General features: G+C 46.1%; 1 protein-coding gene across 1 annotated transcript in view; it reads right to left on the reverse strand.

Moving 5' to 3' along the window:
- Positions 1-18105, reverse strand: part of ABCA13 (ATP binding cassette subfamily A member 13) — a 271361-nt gene that overhangs the window by 47584 nt on the left and 205672 nt on the right. Inside the window, 4 exon segments of the mRNA XM_056857874.1 lie at positions 1247-1381; positions 3757-3869; positions 4061-4278; positions 7680-7755. Of these exon segments, the coding sequence (XP_056713852.1) occupies positions 1247-1381; positions 3757-3869; positions 4061-4278; positions 7680-7755 (542 nt within the window).

Genomic DNA, 18105 nt, shown 5'->3' on the forward strand with positions numbered 1-18105 from the left:
CAACTTAGTTCAGCATCCCAGATGATTTTGGGTAATGTTGCTTTTCTCAATATAACACCCATTTTATTTATTTCCCATTTGCAAGACTGACAGTGCTCTAACCTTGGTTTTACATTTCATTAACTTCCAGGAAGGCGTAGGAAAGCTAAATAATTCTCTTCATTAAAAAAAAAAAATCTAAAATGAAGCATGCTTGTGTTTGTCAAGCAAAGAGCTTTTCCAGATACAGGACACATAAAGACAATGGATAGCATTTTGAAGATTCCAACAGAAGTAAAAAGAAATGATTTGCACAAGCTCCCTCTTCCTATTTTCCTTCTGTGGCACTCAGTAGGGCTGTTGAAAAAAAAAATTCAGTTGAATTTGGATTCGGCAAAATTTGGCCCATTTTGATTCGGGCCGTGCCAAAATCCGAACTCCCCCACTTCGGATCCCCAAAATTCGGGCGTGATCCGGAGTTCGGGGGGAAATTTGGGGGGGCCGCGCTCCTTCAGGGGGCTTCCCTGAAGGCGTGCAGGGGGGCCTTTAAACAGATCTGCGCCTCCCAGCTGGGAGGCGCAGATCTGTTTAAAGGGGGGGTGGAACAGACCTGTTTAAAGGCCCCCCGCGCGCCTTCAGGGGGCTCCCTGAAGGCACGCCGGGGAGGCCTTTAAACAGGTCTGCGCCTCCCAGCTGGGAGATGCAGATCTGTTTAAAGGGGAGGTGGAACAGATCTGTGCCGGGAAGGACTACCGGGAAGGCGGGAGGGGATTGTAAAGCCCCTCTGCACTCTCTGCGCAGGCAGCGCAGAGGGGTTTAAAGACCCCCCCGCCCCCCTTCCCGGGACTCCTGGGAAGGCAGGCGGGGGTTGTCAAGCCCCTCTGCGCTCTCTGCGCAAGGGGTCCTTTAAACAGATCTGCGCCTCCCAGCTGGGAGGAGCAGATCTGTTTAAAGGGGGGGGTGGAACAGATCTGTGCCTCCCCGCCGGGAGGCGCAGACCTGTTTAAAGCCCCCCCCCCCACGCTTTCATGGAAGTCCCGTGAAGGCACGGGGAGCCCCCGAATCTGCCTAATTTATTCACCAAACCCTCGAAGTTGGCGAAGTCGGCTCCCCCGTTTCCCGCCTTTTTTGAGTTTGGTTCATCCCGAACCGAAAAACAGCCGAATTGGGGGAAATTCAGCTGTTTTCGGTTCAGGATGAACCGAATCAACAGCCCTAGCACTCAGAATTCAAATACACAGCTACATGCACCTTATGGACATGACACTTGGGGATTCCTCGTAGACTGCAGTAATAAAAGAGATGTTCCCAGCCAGTTAGAAGGGCATCCAGGGCATCTTGTTGTGGGCAGTAGCCAATCTGAATGCTTTGAGAGAGGGCAGATAAAATATCCAATTCAGATCTATTTAGAAGAAGGACAGATAACAACAACAAAAAGAATTATCACATGATGTCCATGAAGTGAATGCTGGTATTTACAAGGAACACTTATGAAATTCTTCCCACCTAAATTTTCTCCTCCAGATCTCAGGGGTCTAAATAATCTGATCTCTGTTGGGGGAATTGTACCAATATCTTAGTGTGTGTGTGCATCTACTGAAGCATAGTACAAAACAGGAATCACAGTATCACTTTTTGCTCTAGTCAGGTGTACATGCGCTGGTGTGCAGTGGTGATCTGCACAATAAAAGTGAAAACAAAATAAAATACAAATGCAGCAATTTCCAAATCTGTTTGGGAATGGCTCCATGTTAACCTGGAAGATCTCTGGAACAATGAGATTAGAATGAAGGGAGTGTGCTCACTGATAATTGGACCTGGATAGCCCAGGCTTACTAGCCTGATCTCATCAGATCTCAGAAGCTAAGCAGGGTTGTCCCTGGTTAGTTCTTGGATGGGAGAACACCAAAGAAGTCTATCATCACTATGCAGAAGCAGGCAACGGTCCAGAAGGGCTATAAAAGTAGGGCTGTTGAAAAAAAATCGGTAAAATTCAGATTCAGCAAAATTCAGCCCATTTTGATTCGGGAAATGCTGAAGTCCGAACTCCCCCAATTCGGATCCGTGCAATTCTGCGCTAAGGTCAGAGTTCGTGAATAAATTTGGCCATTTAAAGCCACTAAAAACACATTCGGGGCTCTCCGTGGCTCCGGGGGGAGGCCTTTTTGAAGGTAGAGGTCCCAAACTTTCAGCGTAGCTTCAGCAGACCCTTCTTGCAAGAACCCCCATGTTTGGTGACAATTGGGGCAGGGGGTCCCGAGTTATGGGGTCCCCCCCATGATCTGCCCATTGGAATGAATAGAAATTAATAGACTGTTTGGACTCGGAGTTTGCAAAGCCATGCAAAGCAACACGTGACATGACTCAACCTTGGGAGTTTGCAAACCATGGAAAGGGACAGAAGTGCGCTAGCTATGCATAAGGAGCAGGTGGGGGTGGAATTTCCCCTTTTGCATCAGGCTCTAGGGCAGACCCGGCAGAATTTGCATTTTTGACCGGCTTAGCTAGCATACTCTTGAAGGCATGCCTGTGTGTATCTAGTTGTGAATGTGTGTGTGTGTGTGTGTGTGATTATTTCCGATGCTTTTCTTTATATGCATTTATCATTTTCATGTTTCAATTTTTTAACTGGTTCTTGTGGGTTATCCGGGTTGTGTAACCGTGGTATTGGTATTTTCTTTCCTGACGTTTCGCCAGCAGCTGTGGCAGGCATCTTCAGAGGAGTAACACTGAAGGACAGTGTCTCTCAGTGTCAAGTCTTTAACTTTCATAGGAGGGGTTGTTATTGGCCAAACTCCTGGGAAAAATTAGGGTGGGAGATTTCAGCAGGCTTTTGTACAGCCTGAGAGAACATGGGCCATCAGGAGGAGTCCCTGGAGCTGTTCTACAAAGGTGGGACTTGTCTGCCCTTGGATCACCGAGGTTTCGGACGGTCATCCCGCTCCCTTGGATCCATGCAAGTTGGCTGGGTCGGAATGTAGCGTGGAGCTTGCAGACACCAGAGCCTTTGGCAGGACCCCTTTGCAGAATATAGTTGCCCCCCTCATCTCCCCCAAACATCCCGCTCCGCAGCAGGTTAAAAAAAACTATCTCTTATCTCTCCTGCCTGTCAAGTCCCAAAGCCACGCTCTGAGCACCGCCCAGAGCGCTTAAAGGTGCAATTATCTCAGCTTGCTTAGGAACCGGCAATTTGCATACACCAGCCCCTCTGTGGCAGAGCCAGGAGACTTAGAAATCAGCTCTGTCTCTTTGAAAACGAGACCCTCCATGCAAACATGTCCATGTATTTATTTTCTGATGTTTAAGGGTGTTCTTTCTATCCTTGTACAAATAAGGGAGAGGTCCCCCCCTTGAGATCGATCCCCCTCCGGAGCACAGGGCTCCTCCCCATATTTTATCCTTCACGGGATGGCATGCCCGAAACCTGGGCAAGCCTAGGGCAGTCAGCAGAAAGACAGAACCTGCTGATAAGAGGCACACGTCCTCCTCGGGTGGCTGTACGGACACACCACCCGGGAGCGCGCCCTCCATCTCAAACCCTAGTAGAACCAGCATAGCCCTGAGCACCGACCAACTTCCGACTAAAAGTGACCCGCAGACTGTTTTCTTTCGAGCATGTGTCTTGTGTGTGCTTGGGAACTAAAATAATGACGGCCGTATAAACACCTAGAAATAAAAAGAAATTATAACCAAAATGTATAAACCTTGCGCCTCTGTATTATAACCATCATGCTTTGCCAGCCCATGCAAATCACTCCCACGCCCCCTTGGACTGACTTTCCCGGTGCCAGCTCCGATGGAAGCAATGGGTAAGAGCTGATTAGGTCACCGGCCATGCCCCCGAGCTCCCGTCCCGTCCCGTCCTCCTGCTCCCAAGAGGCCACACGCACCTGCTCCAGGGGGGGCATTTTTGGATGTAGAGGTCCCAGAATTTCAGTGTACCTTGAGGGGACCCTTCTTGCAAGAACCCCCAAGTTTGGTGACGATTGAGGCAGGGGGGCCGAAGTTATGGGGCCCGGAAGGGGTTCCCCCCATGATCTGCCCATTGCAATAACACCATTACAAACACGTTTGCGCGTACCAGTGCCACACCCCGTGCCCTGCCCTCCTGCTCCCACGAGCCCCCGCGCATCGGGCTTACACGGAGAAAATGGCTTTGCAAAGGTGGTGCAAAGAAGAGATGCGCCTCCTCCTCTGCTACCTCGAGGTGCGCGATCTTGCCTTCAGGGTGCTGAGGTACCCTGGGGATTTTGTCCTGCGGGTGTTTAGGGAGATCGCCGTCGGCCTCGAAGGCTTTGGCTACAGGAGGAGGTCCACGCGAGAGTGTCTCAACAAGTACAGGCTACTGTGTGATGACTTCTACGCTTCCCTCGGCCGGCCGCCGCAGCTCGGACAAAGGATGCCTGCCATCTTCCAAATGATGAACTGGCACTGGGAGCTGGCGGGACACCCCCCCCCAACCCTCCCCCGACGGCCCCGAAGCTGAGTGGACAGGTACGTTGTCCGTGCACTCTCTCTAAATGCTAGTAGCCATGGATAGCCCTCTCCCCAATGAACATGTTGTTTACTCCCCTCTTCAAGCCTTCCAAGTTGGCAGCCATCACCACATCCTGGGGCAGGGAGTTCCACAATTTAACCATGCGTTGTGTATGGGTTGACTGGATGGAACTCACAAACAGCACCTCTATAAGATCCCCATGGGCTCCCACATGGCCAAGCAAATGGGACAGTCATTCTGCAATATTCCTCCAATTTTTCTTTTTCGGAAGGAAGGAAGGAAGGAAGGAAGGAAGGAAGGAAGGAAGGAAGGAAGGAAGGAAGGAAGGAAGGAAGGAAGGAAGGAAGGAAGGAAGGAAAATACTACAGTATGGAGCTTGAATTAACAGGGGGAGACTATCTGACCACTGCAAGTTTATCATGCGGCTTCTGCCACCCCTACTCCACATATTTCCAAATATCTGGATTGTGAAAAGGAAGTGAGCACAGGGCATCCAAATAACATTCGCAATGATTCACCCAAAGAGAGGAGGAACCTTTTTGTATTTGCTGTTTGGAAAAAAAACCTCCTGTGCTAGTTTTTTCTTTTGTTGTTTTCACTGGCAGGCTGGCACCTTCTCCTGGAGTACTGAGATTTCAGGTGGGGAACATGCTGCACATCTATAGAGTGGCACTGGCAAATCCAATGCAAAACCTCCCACCATTAATAAATGGCAGGCTACTCCCTCCCATTCACTTGACTGGGGCATACATTCTACCAGTTAGGGATTTGTCACATTTTATGCCTCTGTTTTAGCTGCTAGGGTCAGTTTGATCCATGATAACCCACTATGTTTCCACCACCCCCCTTTGGCAGTCCAAATTATCTGTAACACTCTCCTCCAACACCACATTTCAAAAAAAGGCTACTTTCTATGCTAGAGCCATCATAATTTATAATGAAAAGAGCATGCCTCAGAGCATGTGCAAAGTGTCTTCCCCTCATCAGTGCAGATTTATGCATCTTAGTAAGGAATTAATTCGAGGAGAGAAAGACACACACACTCAAGAAACACCAGGCTTCACACACCAGCTCTTCCTGCATTCATGCATTCCTTCAAGAGCCCAGATGGGGGGGGGGGCTTGCCAACCTACAGGGAGCGACTGGAGATCTCCTTGTATTCCTACTAAAACCAGCCCAACTTTCTCTTTTTCTGCCAGAAAGCAGCAGCACCACCACCACACCAGAACCACCAGTGTTTAATTCGATGGAACGCTGTGAGTGTGAAGGTGAGTGAAGCGTGCAGCTCCATTAATCATACTCAAGGAATACCAGTCTGTGTCGCCCTGCCTGGTGCAAGCCATCTTTATGAGGGGTGGCACAAGCCTCAAGCAGACCTTTAATGCATACCCAAGAGTAGCCAGGCATGACAGAAAGACAGAGAGAAATGTCCACAACTCTAACCTGTGGTCCTATTAAGAAAGCATATTTTGTGCGGCAGACACACCTTAGATTTTCCCCACTTTTATTTGCCTGGCATCAACAGCGGCGGCTCCTCCAGGCCGAGCCCCAGAGCCAATCGTGGTACCGTCTGTCCTGGTCCACGATCCAGGGACAGGTTCATTGGGGACCCTTGCAAAACCCGCCTTGTGTTGTGCCACCCATGGGATATGTGTGAGTGTTGGGGGGGGGGACCTCTTCCAAACAGAGGGTACTTGGATGAAAGTATTTGTTTTGGGGCTTTTCCAGCTCCTGCCGAATCACCCTCACTGGTGAGGGGAGAGTCTGGAGTGTTCCTGGATCGGGTCCAGGCACTGGAGGAACACTCACACCATGCTTTTAGTTCTGATTAGTGCCAAAATGTGAGCACTTGTCCTGTGACAATCCCATAAACAACATCCGAAGACAAGTAGTCCAAAAGAGAGTTGATTTATTGGAAGATCTACAGGTTTACAGCAGCTAAGAATCAAGTTGGCACTAATGAGAGCTAAAAGCATGGTGCAGGGTATATATGAAAGAGCATTGAACTATTCAGGGTGCCATGGTAACCCCCCTCCCATTGAGGCAAGATTCCCACAGAGTCCAGAGTCAAAACACATAGTTGGCAGTTGGTAGAGTTGTTAGAGCTGACCTTGGGCAGCACCTGGAGAAAGCACAACATCCTTAGTCAGACCATGCCTGGCAATCTCTGTACATTGCACAGGCTAGGCCTGACAGTTTAATGAGTGCTGGGCAAGGGTGGTTCGGGGACCAAGATCTTCCTCCCCCTTTTATTTCCTTTTTGGAAAAGCCATGCTTCCTTTGGTGTTGCTGGCCAACTCTTTCCTTCTATTGATCAACCTTTCCTCTCCGCCCCCCCCCCCCCCCATCGCAGTTGACCAGCTAGAGGAGCGCCTCAGCCGCCTGGAGCAGCAGGTGTTCGGCCCATGTTAATGTCTCCTGGTTAAAAAGTTTACATTTAAAAATAAAAACTGAAAAATAAGTTATGATTGTTGACCACTGTTTAAAAAGTAGACATTTAAAACAATTAAAAAAAAAAAACAGTTATGGTTGTGTGAAGTTGATCTACTATTGGTACAAAAATTGTAAATAGTTGAAATGTTACAAAGTTAAAATGCTTGCACAGTTTTCTAAAAATTTCAAAGGATGTTTATTTTTATACAAAGTTTCTACAGTTGCACAGTTTATTAAAAGGTTTGTATTTTAAATTGCTTGTATTGTGGTTGATGTGGGGGAAGAGGTCTAAAAACGCTCAGGTGAGGCAAACACAGACTTCAATAGGAAGTAAGCAAAAAACAGACACCAGTTCAACTTTCCTATCCCCCTTTGGTGTACCCCACCTCACAACTAGTGCAGCCAGCCTTACACAAAGCTAAACACCAGACAGCATCACAATCAAAACAGCTACCTAGAAGCAGAGGAATAATAACCAACGAGGACAGACCTCAATGGGAACAGATCACCAAACTTCACCTGTTATCTCGGTCTCAACTCCTCCCCCACCTCCAGCAAAGTAGTTCGCAGGAAGCTGGCAACTGGCAATTTGGACCCCCCCCCACACACACAGAGACAGACAGAGAAGCCCAATAGCAGAATGGCAGAAAGGCACACAAACCCACATTTTCCCCATGGAAGGAAGGCCTCAGACAGTGAGAGGGAGGGATTTGGTCGCACCCAGATCCTCCACTCTCTGCAGTCTAGCACACCATCACACCCGGCCCACCAGGTGGGAAGGAACCGTCCGTGACTCTGCGGCTGCCTTTCATCATCACGGCCTCTCCTGTTCCATTTCCCACCCCCTGCAAAGAAGAAGAAAGGTAAAGGGGTGTACATTATACATTTTAAACCACCTTTTTATTGGCGCACAGCTGTTTTGTGCCTTGGCGTGGCATGGGCACTGAATGAGTATTGGCCGCCACCTTGCGGACTGATGTAACCTCCCGTTGGGAGGGGCGCAAGCACGAGGGTGGAGCTGGCAAGTCACCTGGACGTGAGCCACTTGGTGGTTCTTCCCCAGCCACATGCACTTGGCGTTATGGGTTTGGGAAGGAGAGACAGTGCCAAAGGGCCAAATCAATTGGGGATGTGACCTGACACTTCTTTGTGAGTCGGCTGAATTTGTATTAGGAGAAGAGCGCTTCACCCTAACCTCCCAAGACAGGCCCCGAGGAGAATCAGGAACAAGCACGTGCTCACCTCATGCATCCTCAAAGTCCAGCTCTGGGAAGCCAAACAGAGGCAAGTTGATCTTCTGGAAGACCAACTGCTCTGCGTGCCAGCGTGCCAGGCTAGCACGATGTGGGCTGAGAACGTCGTCCAGATGCGAAAAAAGGTGCTCGCTCTGGATGCTCGTCGGAGGGCAGGAGAGGAGCCTCTGGGCAACTACAGAGAGGTCCGGCCAGACCGATTCATGGCCCAGTAGCTCAACGGACACGTGAAAACTAGCTGGTGAGCCTGGTCTAGAGACCTGTCTAAGTTGAACCAGTCCCACTGCCCTGGAGATGGATTTGTAAGCCTTTTTAAAAGGGGGAAGTGATGCCTAGGAGATTTAGCCTATCTCAATCTGAACTCCAACAATGGATCCCTCAGGAACCAGGAGGAGGAGTTTTCTTTTCCCTGCAAGGTCACTCTTCCCTCACCGTTGAATTCTAAATCTACTGGCACTGGCAGCCAGGAGGTTGCCCAAACAACTGTTTGACCTTTAAAGCTATTTAAAAATCAAGATCCCATGCCCTTTTAAAGACCTAGCTGAGTCTAGTTGGTGAGAACGAAGCTGAGCGGCCCTACCCCTACGGTTGGCCCCAGACACTCCCTAACAGATCTTATTAATCAACAACGTTTTTGATTAAAGCCGTTGATCAAAACAGAGGTAGCAACAACACTCAGCCCCACTCTGGGCAACCACCTGAAGCATCAGAATGGGGATAAACTGAGGGAACACACACAGCCCTGGCAGAGAGACAACCCTCACTCCAGGCACAGTTGGCAACCACCCACAAACAACCCAAGGAGGAGGCGGGGTGGTGGGCGAGCGGGGGAAGAGACTCGCGCACGCACGCACCGCCGCACGGATTGAACTCACTGGCCAGGCCATGGGCAGAAAAAAAGCGGAATGAAAACTCCCGCAGAGGCGAGTGGGCACAAAGCCGCAAGCACACGGCAGAATCGGCAAACCCCCGTCCCCCTCAAATCAGTACGGCTCAGCTCAACCCCCAATAAAGGCGAGCGAGCACCAACCCCCCCTCAAGCTGGTATGGCTCGACTCAAAGCGGAAAGCACCCACAAATGACCCAAGGAGGAGGCGGGGCGGTGGGTGAGCGGAGAGACTCTCTCTCACACACACGCACACCGCCGCACGGGCTCAACTCCAGGCGAGGACTGGCCACAGGCAGAAAAAAGCACAATGCTAACTCCCGCAGAGGCGAATGGGCACAAACACAAACCCACGGCAGAACCGGCAAACCCCCCTTAGGCTTCCCTCCCCCACCCACAGATACTGCTCCCCCCCATACAGAGAATCTGCTTTCCCCCCCCCCACACACACACACACAGGAGAAAAGGTATAGAGGAAAAACCCCAAAATCAAACTGTGTGGATGTCTTCTAGCAGCAGCAGGGACGAGAAGTAAATCCAATCCAGTCCTATTCCAGTAAGCAGGAATCGGGATCTCTCAGTCAGGAGCAGCACCACCAAAATGGAAGGAATTCCAGACTCGAGTGGGACGGGAGGACGCGGGAGGTTTTTTTATACTCTTCTCCTGGCAAATTGAAATGGGGAGAATCCCTGTTCTGATTGGCCAGGAGAAGACCCAGCTTGGCCACCATTGGCCGCGGGAGAATGCGTGGGAGAATGCTGCTAGTTGCTTACTAACTGATGGTTATGCTGCTGATTCAGAGTTGAATTTATTCGGCAATCACCCCGAACTCACCGAATTTGGCTCGTCGTTTTCCCGCCTTTTTTTGATTTTGGTTTCATCCGGAGTAGAAACCGCCGAATCGGGGGAAATTTGGCTCTTTTTCGGTTCGGGATGAATCAAATCGACAGCCTTACATAAAAGGCTTCGAGGTCAGGTTTGCCGTTTTCCTGCAGCACAGTTCTTGGTCCCATTCTCCTCACATCCGGTGTACTCATACTCCTTGCTCCCTTTCTAGTGTTGCCAACTTCCAAATGGGGCCTGGAGTCCTCCCAGAATCACAATTGATTTCCAGACTACAGAGACCAGTTCCCCTTGGAGGAAATGGCAGCTTCAGGGGTCAGACTCTATGGCATTGCATCCCTGTTGAGCTTCTTCTTCTCCTCAAATTCTGTTCACCCCAGGTACCAGCCCAAAATCTCCAGGAATTGTCCGACCAGGCAACCCTATAACCCCTTCTTGTATCATCTTCAGAAGATGCCTACAACTCAGCCTCATGAGAAAAATCAGGATTTAGCATGGAGGCTGCCATTAGCTTAGACAGAGATTATCCGAGGTGAGGAAAAATGCTTTCCTCTCCCGGATTCATCCTTCCTTGCATTTTTTTATATCACAATTTTGTGGCTGTATAGAATTCCTTTAAATAGAATTCATTGCTGTGAAGCAGACTTGATTGCAACTGTTGGTCATTACACATAATGACAGTAAATGCATCCCATTTATTCCCTCTACCCAATCCACTTTGTGGATTTACAGCAAAACTCAGCTCTAGCCTTGTCACAATCAACTATATATATATATAACGACATGTATGATTGGAGGGGAAACTGTTCTCGCGACTCACCCTAACCTTCTCTTTTCGTCACTTACATTTATGTATTCCTACAATGTTATTAATACAGTCGCGTGTCTCATTTAGCATTTAGAAAGATACATTTATTTTCCCACAAAGCCTAGACATGGCAAAAAATGAAGGGTTTGTGCACAAAATCACAGCTCTTCATGTTGTTGTTTTTTTAAGTCAGTCATTGATATAACAAAATAAAAATAGGTCGGGGAAGGAACAGTTTGGAAAGCACTTGCCCCTTCCTTGGGGACCCTGAATTGGGTAGAAATGCAGCATAGAAATGTTTTAAACAAATTACAATAGAGATAAAAATGGCCTTTTAATATGTTACAAATTCCGAGGCGGGTAGGTATTAAGTCTCAGTCCATCTTCAGTCCAAAAGATGGTCTTTTCCTAAAAACTGTGCATATGACCATACTTATTCTGGTTATCATTTGAAGCACGCCACCATCAAATGTAAGTGTTCTTTAAAGGGCACCGACACCTTAGGGAGCAGATTGTTAATGTGGGCTGCATTTACCAGCAGATGCAAGGAATGGACAATGATAATATGATGAAATATCAGAAATATCAAATAGCCTCAGATACCAGATACAGGGCTAGGCAAGAGAGCTTCAGAACAGCATAATAAGTAAAATGTTCCCAATTTCATTTATTTTTCTGTTTGCTATTTTTATTGACAGTTTCAGCTCTCTACTTTTCACTGCTGACTTCATAGATTAATTTGCATTGTGTACCCATGAAGAGTTTTTAGGTGGTATGTATAGTTAAAATTAGGGTTGCCAACCTCCAGGTGGTAGCTGGAGATCTCCTGCTATTACAACTGATCTCCAGGTGACAGAGATCAGTTCGCCTGGAGAAAATGGCCACTTTGGAAGGTGGCCTCTAGGGCATTATATACCACTGAAGTCTCTCCCCTCCCCAAACCCTACCCTCCTCAGGCTCCACCCATAAAATCTCCAGGCATTTCCCAACCCAGAGCTGGCAATCCTAGTTACAATGCATGTCATTTGTATATATAACGCTTATTTAAGCACAAATAATACTGAAGTATGTATACATTTTATGGGGGAGAGAATCAAATGAGGAAGTAGCAAACATCAGGAAAACAATGGATCCTAGGGCTGCCAGGCCTCCCTCTAGGGAGGGAGTCTCCCTACCAATTGCAACTGTTGCCTGCCATCGCTTCCAATTACAACCCGAAAGTGACAATGGGTAGCTCTAGGAATCGCTGAGAACTCTATGATTGAACCTGGAAGTGATGTGGTGACATCATGTCCCCCTTGCCCCCCCAATCCTCCCGCTAGTTGCCAGGTTTTCCCCCCAGGGAATGCAAGCGTGGCCTGGCAACTCTATCTATGGGAGTTTGATTGTGCAAGGGATGAAATCAAAGTGGGGATTTTCAGGTTAAAAGCAGAAGGATGACAAATTCTAAGTTGTGTCCAGTGTTGTGGACAGAGTTCTTTTATGCCATGGCTGTTGCCCTCGTGGTCACACTTCCGAACAACTTTTGTTTTGATTCTGCATGCCATTTCCAACCATCAGAGGTTGCCTCGCTCTCCCCCTATGTTTCCAGGGACCTGTTTTATCTCAAATTTGAAAATGTGGGCAAAACATGGGGAAACGCAGGGGGAGAATGAGGCCACCTCTGACGGTCGGAGACGGTGTGAATAATCAAAACCAAGACCCAAAGTCGTTGGTGGGGTGACCGCGAGGGAAACAGCTAGGCATAAAAGGCCTTAGCCAACTGTATTATTGGCCAAGGCTGGCAGTATCATTGAGTGCGCATCTGCAAATGACAACCAGGGAACAGCTAGTTTCAGCAAATACTTGCATATGCTGGAAAAGTAATAAAGTGGGCTAAGGTCAGCACAGCCTTGAGGCAGCTCAGAGACAAATCTGGCTTCCATCAATAGATGTGAGCGATATGTTAATTGGAAGTCAGATCTAGGTGGAAGGAGCATCAGGAAAATAATGAGCATGACCCAGACAAAGACTGGGGAAGGTATATTTCAAAGATGTAGTTTATCTGTGAAGAGCCAGCAGGCAATTATATGCATGTGGAATCTATTGTCATTATTTTTGATACAGCGATGGCATGAATGAAAGAAGAAAAAATGAATTAAGAAGGCTTATACCATATTTACTTGAAAGGAAGATGATCCCGAATGTAAGATGATGCCCCCCCTCAAAAAAAGGTTCCTCTTGATTTTCTTGATTGCGTTCCTGGGGGGGGGGGGGAATTAGTCTTCATTTCAGGTAAAGTACCCAATTTTATTGGATTCCTCTGGGAATGTATGGATACAAGGTAGCCTTGTAATGTTTTTATAAGAAAAGCAAGTAGTTATGAATGTTAGCTCCATTAAATGGGACAGCTAGATGTTGCTAAGGATAGTCGTCCTCTTCCACCAAGAGCGCAGCTTCGGGAGGGACGCACATGGAGAGGTGAGGGAGGGAGGGGGCACCTGCCTAGCCAGCCACATCAGCCTAATCAACCCTGGCTATCAATGGGGTGACAGATGTCACAGCCAGATTGCCCTCACCATTTGGATACCGTTTGGCATTTTTTTTAATCGATTGTAAAAAGTGTGATCTCACCAGGATACATTCAGAAGTGGGGACCTGCTCTAAAGCAAGAGATAGTAGCAAAGTTATTGGCTGATACTGATCCAACTGGAACCCTTGCCGTGGCAAAAATTTTATCTATGGCTTTTAATGATACTTTCTTCTAACTGCATATTCTGGATTTTGTATTTCTGTATGTTTATCTCTGTATTAGCGAGCTTATTGAATTTGTTTTGCTCATGACCTGTTGGTCCATGAGCATAACGAACAACAATAAAGGAAAGGAATAAAGAAGAAGAAGAGCTGGCTTTTATATGCCAATTTTCTCTACTTTTTAAGGAGAATCAAACCACTTTACAATCTCCTACCTTTCCTCTCCCCACAATAGACACCTTGTGAGGTTGTCACAGGCTCTGACATATCAGCACATGAACTATAAGATTGTGTTGTACATATGCAGCAATTATTCAATGTAAAACCCAAAACTACACATACAAATTACACAAACTGAACTGCAAACAGAATACAGCAGAGGTTTCTAAGACAGAAAAGCCTGGATATTCACTGTTAGAGATTTGTGCTTTTACAATTGCAATGTCAGCACAGATGTAACTTTTTCCTTCTCACTCTATGACTCATTGCCAGCTGGGGAAAGGAAAATAATTCTCAAGATAAGTTTAAATCTCATGACATTTTAATCCTCATGGCTAGTTCTCATGAGTGAATATTTTTATACAACAACAAGCAGCTATCCAGATGGTATGATAGGCTGACTGAGATGTAATAATGCAATGTAAGCAATTATTGTATTTTATGACTTAAACATGTATACAAGATGCTATTGATTCATGAATGGGTTTAATCAAAGCGTATTTTTCTGGAGATGAGAATGATGTTAAAATTGAATATATAGAGTGATCATAAAGTTCAAAACTGATTGTTTATAGGCAAAATAGCCTGATAGACAGGATGCCCATATTTGGTAATGGGAAGGAAGCATGGACAGTAAGAAGGAAATTTTTATCCTTTCAAGATCAGCATCATTAAATGTGCTTGAAACAGTATAAATACAGGCACAGAAAGGTTAGATCTTCAGACCTCTCTCAGAGGGTCTCAAGAAGAAGGCTATTGGTATGTATGACTTTATAAATATATTATTCTAGATATTGTGAATTAGATACTTTGAACTAAATCAGACTTATTTGACTGTTATAATTTGAAGTTGGATTTTAAAACTAAATAGTATGTAGAACTTGCTTTACTGCATACATTGTAAAATACATTGTCACTGCATACAAGTCGTTGAGCCCTGCTTAGTGGGTGACTGGCTGAATAAGATAACATATCCCTTCTCAGGAAGTGGTCCTTTCAAAGAGCCTGTAACTTCAACAGTGCGACCCGCTTCAAGGTAAGTGAGGCTGAGAGAGCTCGAAGAGAACTGTGACTAGCCCAAGGTCACCCAGCTGGCTTCATGTGGAGGAGTGGGGAATCAAAGCCGGTTCTCCAGATTACAGTCTACCACTACAAAAATGCTAGGGATGTTTTTAATCTGAAGTAACCATAATGAGAAGAGAAGACTCACTGGAAATACAATAATGCTAGGAAAAGTTGAAGACAGTAGGAAAAGAAGAAGACCCAACATGAGATGGATTGATTCAATCAAGGAAGCCACGGCCCTCAGTTGACAAGATCTGAGGAAGTCTGTCAATGATAGGAAGCTTCAGAGGTCATTAATTCATAGGGTCACATAAATCGGAAGAGACTTGACAACATTTAACACACACAATCTTTTAAAAACGTAAGAGCAGTCCAAGTCCAACATTAGTTTCTTTGATTCCAAGGTTTAATTTTCCTGTTTACCTGTGAGTACACATTTTGGACTCATGCCAAAACCACCACCCCGTCTTTTATAATTATCTATTTATCTACTTTGTTTGTATGCCTCCATTCTCCTCAAAGCAGTGTATGTTATTCTAATCTCCTCTGTTTTATCCTCACAACCTTGGGCGTTTGCCTAAGGGTTCGTGACTGAAACCGGGTCTTCCAGATCCTAGTCTGACACTCTAACCAGATGTCAATGTTGAATTAACTCTTGGTATTTTTAAAAAAGTTAATCAGTGTCAAAACTTTTATGTGAGGCCTTTTATGTAGGGACATTTCCTGCGGTCACCCCTGCCGACTGCTTCGGGGCTTCCTTTTGATTATGCATGCCTTTTCCACCCATCAGAGGTCGCCTCGCTCTCCTGCGCATTTTGCCCATGTTTTCCAGATGCTGTTTTAGCCAGAATCTGGAAAATGCAAGCAAAACCCACAGGGAGAGTGAGGAGGAAAAGGCAAGGATAATCAAAAGGAAGCTCCAAAGCGGTTGGCGGGAGTGACCATAGGGAAATGTCCCTGCATGAAAGGCCTCAAAGTGTCAATAAAAAGGAAAATGGATGCAAAGATTCTTTAAGAGTATAATTGCTGTACTGAACCTTCAATGAATCTAAGGTATGTTGCAAGGATATACTTTTCATCAAGAATTCAATAATCAAGTAGACAGAAGCAATGCAGAAGTCCGTAACTTCTTACGTGCAAATATCTATGTTAATTAACATGGCAGAAAGCCATTGGCATCTGCAGGAATGCTGGGAACTTCATCAAAGAAAACCATTCAAACTTATATTCACAGGATAGCTGTGCTGGTGTGCAGCAGAACAACTAGATTCCAGTCCAGTAGCACCTTAGAGGCCAATAAGATTTTCGGGGTATAAGCCTTTGAGAGTCAAAGCTCCCTTCGAAGCTTTGACCCTCGCAAGCTTTTACCCCAAAATGCATCAATCATTTAAATGATTTATTTGGGTGGGGGTGTAAAAAAAAACCAGAAATTCCAATGAGGAAAACAGTTTGCCTGGCTTTGCTATTAATGAACAGTGTGCCCAGCAGTTATAAAGGTCAGCTGCAGGCCACCTCCCATCTCTAAGTCACAAATCTATCTAAATGGGGAATGGAGGTGGTAGATGGGGATGGGGGAAGCAGAGGAAAGCTGTATGAAAGCACACATGCACCATCAGTAGGGTTGCCAACCTCCAGGTACTAGCTGGAGTTCTCCTGCTATTACAACTGATCTCCAGCCAATAGAGATCAGCATCCCTGGAGAAAGTGGTCGCTTTGGCAATTGGACTCTATGACATTGAAGTCCCTCCCCAAACCAGGCCCTCCTTAGACTACACCCCCAAAGCCTCCCGCTGGTGGTGAAGCAAGGCCTGGCAACCCTAACCATCAGCTTTTTCTTTAACATGAACATATATGATACACACAGTTTATAGAATTTTTTCCTGGTTGAGACTGGTGATGGAATGAATTGGACAAGCAAGTTATTACTTGAAGTGCTGTCATAGAGAGGATGGTGCAGAGTTGTTCCCTGTTGCCCCAGAAAGTCAGATCAGAACCAATAGGTTGAAATTAAATCAAAAGAGTTTCCAGCTAAACATTAGGAAGAACTTCCTGACAGTTAGAGCGGCTCCTCAGTGGAATAGGCTTCCTTGGGAGGTGGTGGGTTCTTCTTCTTTGGAAGTTTTTAAGCAGAGGCTAGATGGCCATCTGTCAGCAATGCTAATTCTGTGAACTTAGGCAGATCATGAGAGGGAGGGCAGGAAGGGTTGTGTCAGTGTTTGGCTCTTGTGGCCCTCTCTTACATGCCCAGGGAAATGCCGATTGCCACTTTGAAGTCACAATTTTCCTCCAGGCCAGATTGGCCAGGGATCCTGGAGGGGTTTTTTTTGGCCATCTTCTGGGCATGGAGTAGGGGTCACTGGGGGTGTGGGGGTGAAATAGTTGTGAATGTCCATTGAGCAGGGGGTTGGACTAGATGACCCTGGTGGTCCCTTCCAAATCTATGATTCTGATTCAAAGAATCATCCTTAAGATAATGCCTAGCTCAAAACCTTTGGAAATTAACTTCCTCCTGTACTTTGAAGTTTTTTTTGTTGTTGATTCCAATTCAGAATTCATTTCATCCTTGTGATTTTTTTTTTTAACTGGGCAGCAAGAGAAGCACAAAGCAAAAGACAGTGAGATATATTGCACTTAGAATGGCTTCAGCAGAATTAATTTAATTTCATTAGTGGAGAAGTGAAATATAAATAGACCACAAAAGCAATTAGAAATTCCTTTGTAATTCTAGTTGTACATTTGGTTCACAGCATGCTTATAGGCAGTTAGTGTTAAAAAGAAAATTGAGGTTAAAAATATAATTAATGTTACTCCTGCTTAGTTAGATTAAACTAATTACCCTGATATATACAGCTTAACACCAGCCAGCTCTGTGGCTCAGCTGAGACAAATACATTCCTTTTTTAAAAAAACACCATTGTTCAAATTATGGGTCTGTGTCATGGGCACAATTGAATGCATTATATTTTGATTAATGCAATTGAACAAAGGAACCATTTATGACTTCATAATCCAAAACCTAGAAATGTCACAAAATTTATCCCCCCAATGTATTTCCATGGGTAAAAACAACAACAACAGTGTGAAACATGGGGTTGGATCCCACAATCTGTTACTACAAGGATAGTCTATGTTTCACACATTGGCCATTTATGCAGGGTCAATTTTGATGCTCACTCGAAGCTCTTTTTTTAAATGCAACCTTTAAAATGCCTATTCATGGTCATGACTCAAAAGGAGAAATTCCACACACCCCACTAGCCTGCTCCTTCGTTCCTTCCATTAGCAACCGCCGTTTGCATAGCTACCGCATAGCTGTGATTTTGATTGCTTCCTTGAGGGGATTCTTCGAGGCAGGGGTGTTAGCCAAAATGCTCGGTTATGAATATT

This window comes from Euleptes europaea, chromosome 11 (genome assembly GCF_029931775.1).
Source record: "Euleptes europaea isolate rEulEur1 chromosome 11, rEulEur1.hap1, whole genome shotgun sequence".
Classification (NCBI taxonomy): domain Eukaryota; kingdom Metazoa; phylum Chordata; class Lepidosauria; order Squamata; family Sphaerodactylidae; genus Euleptes; species Euleptes europaea.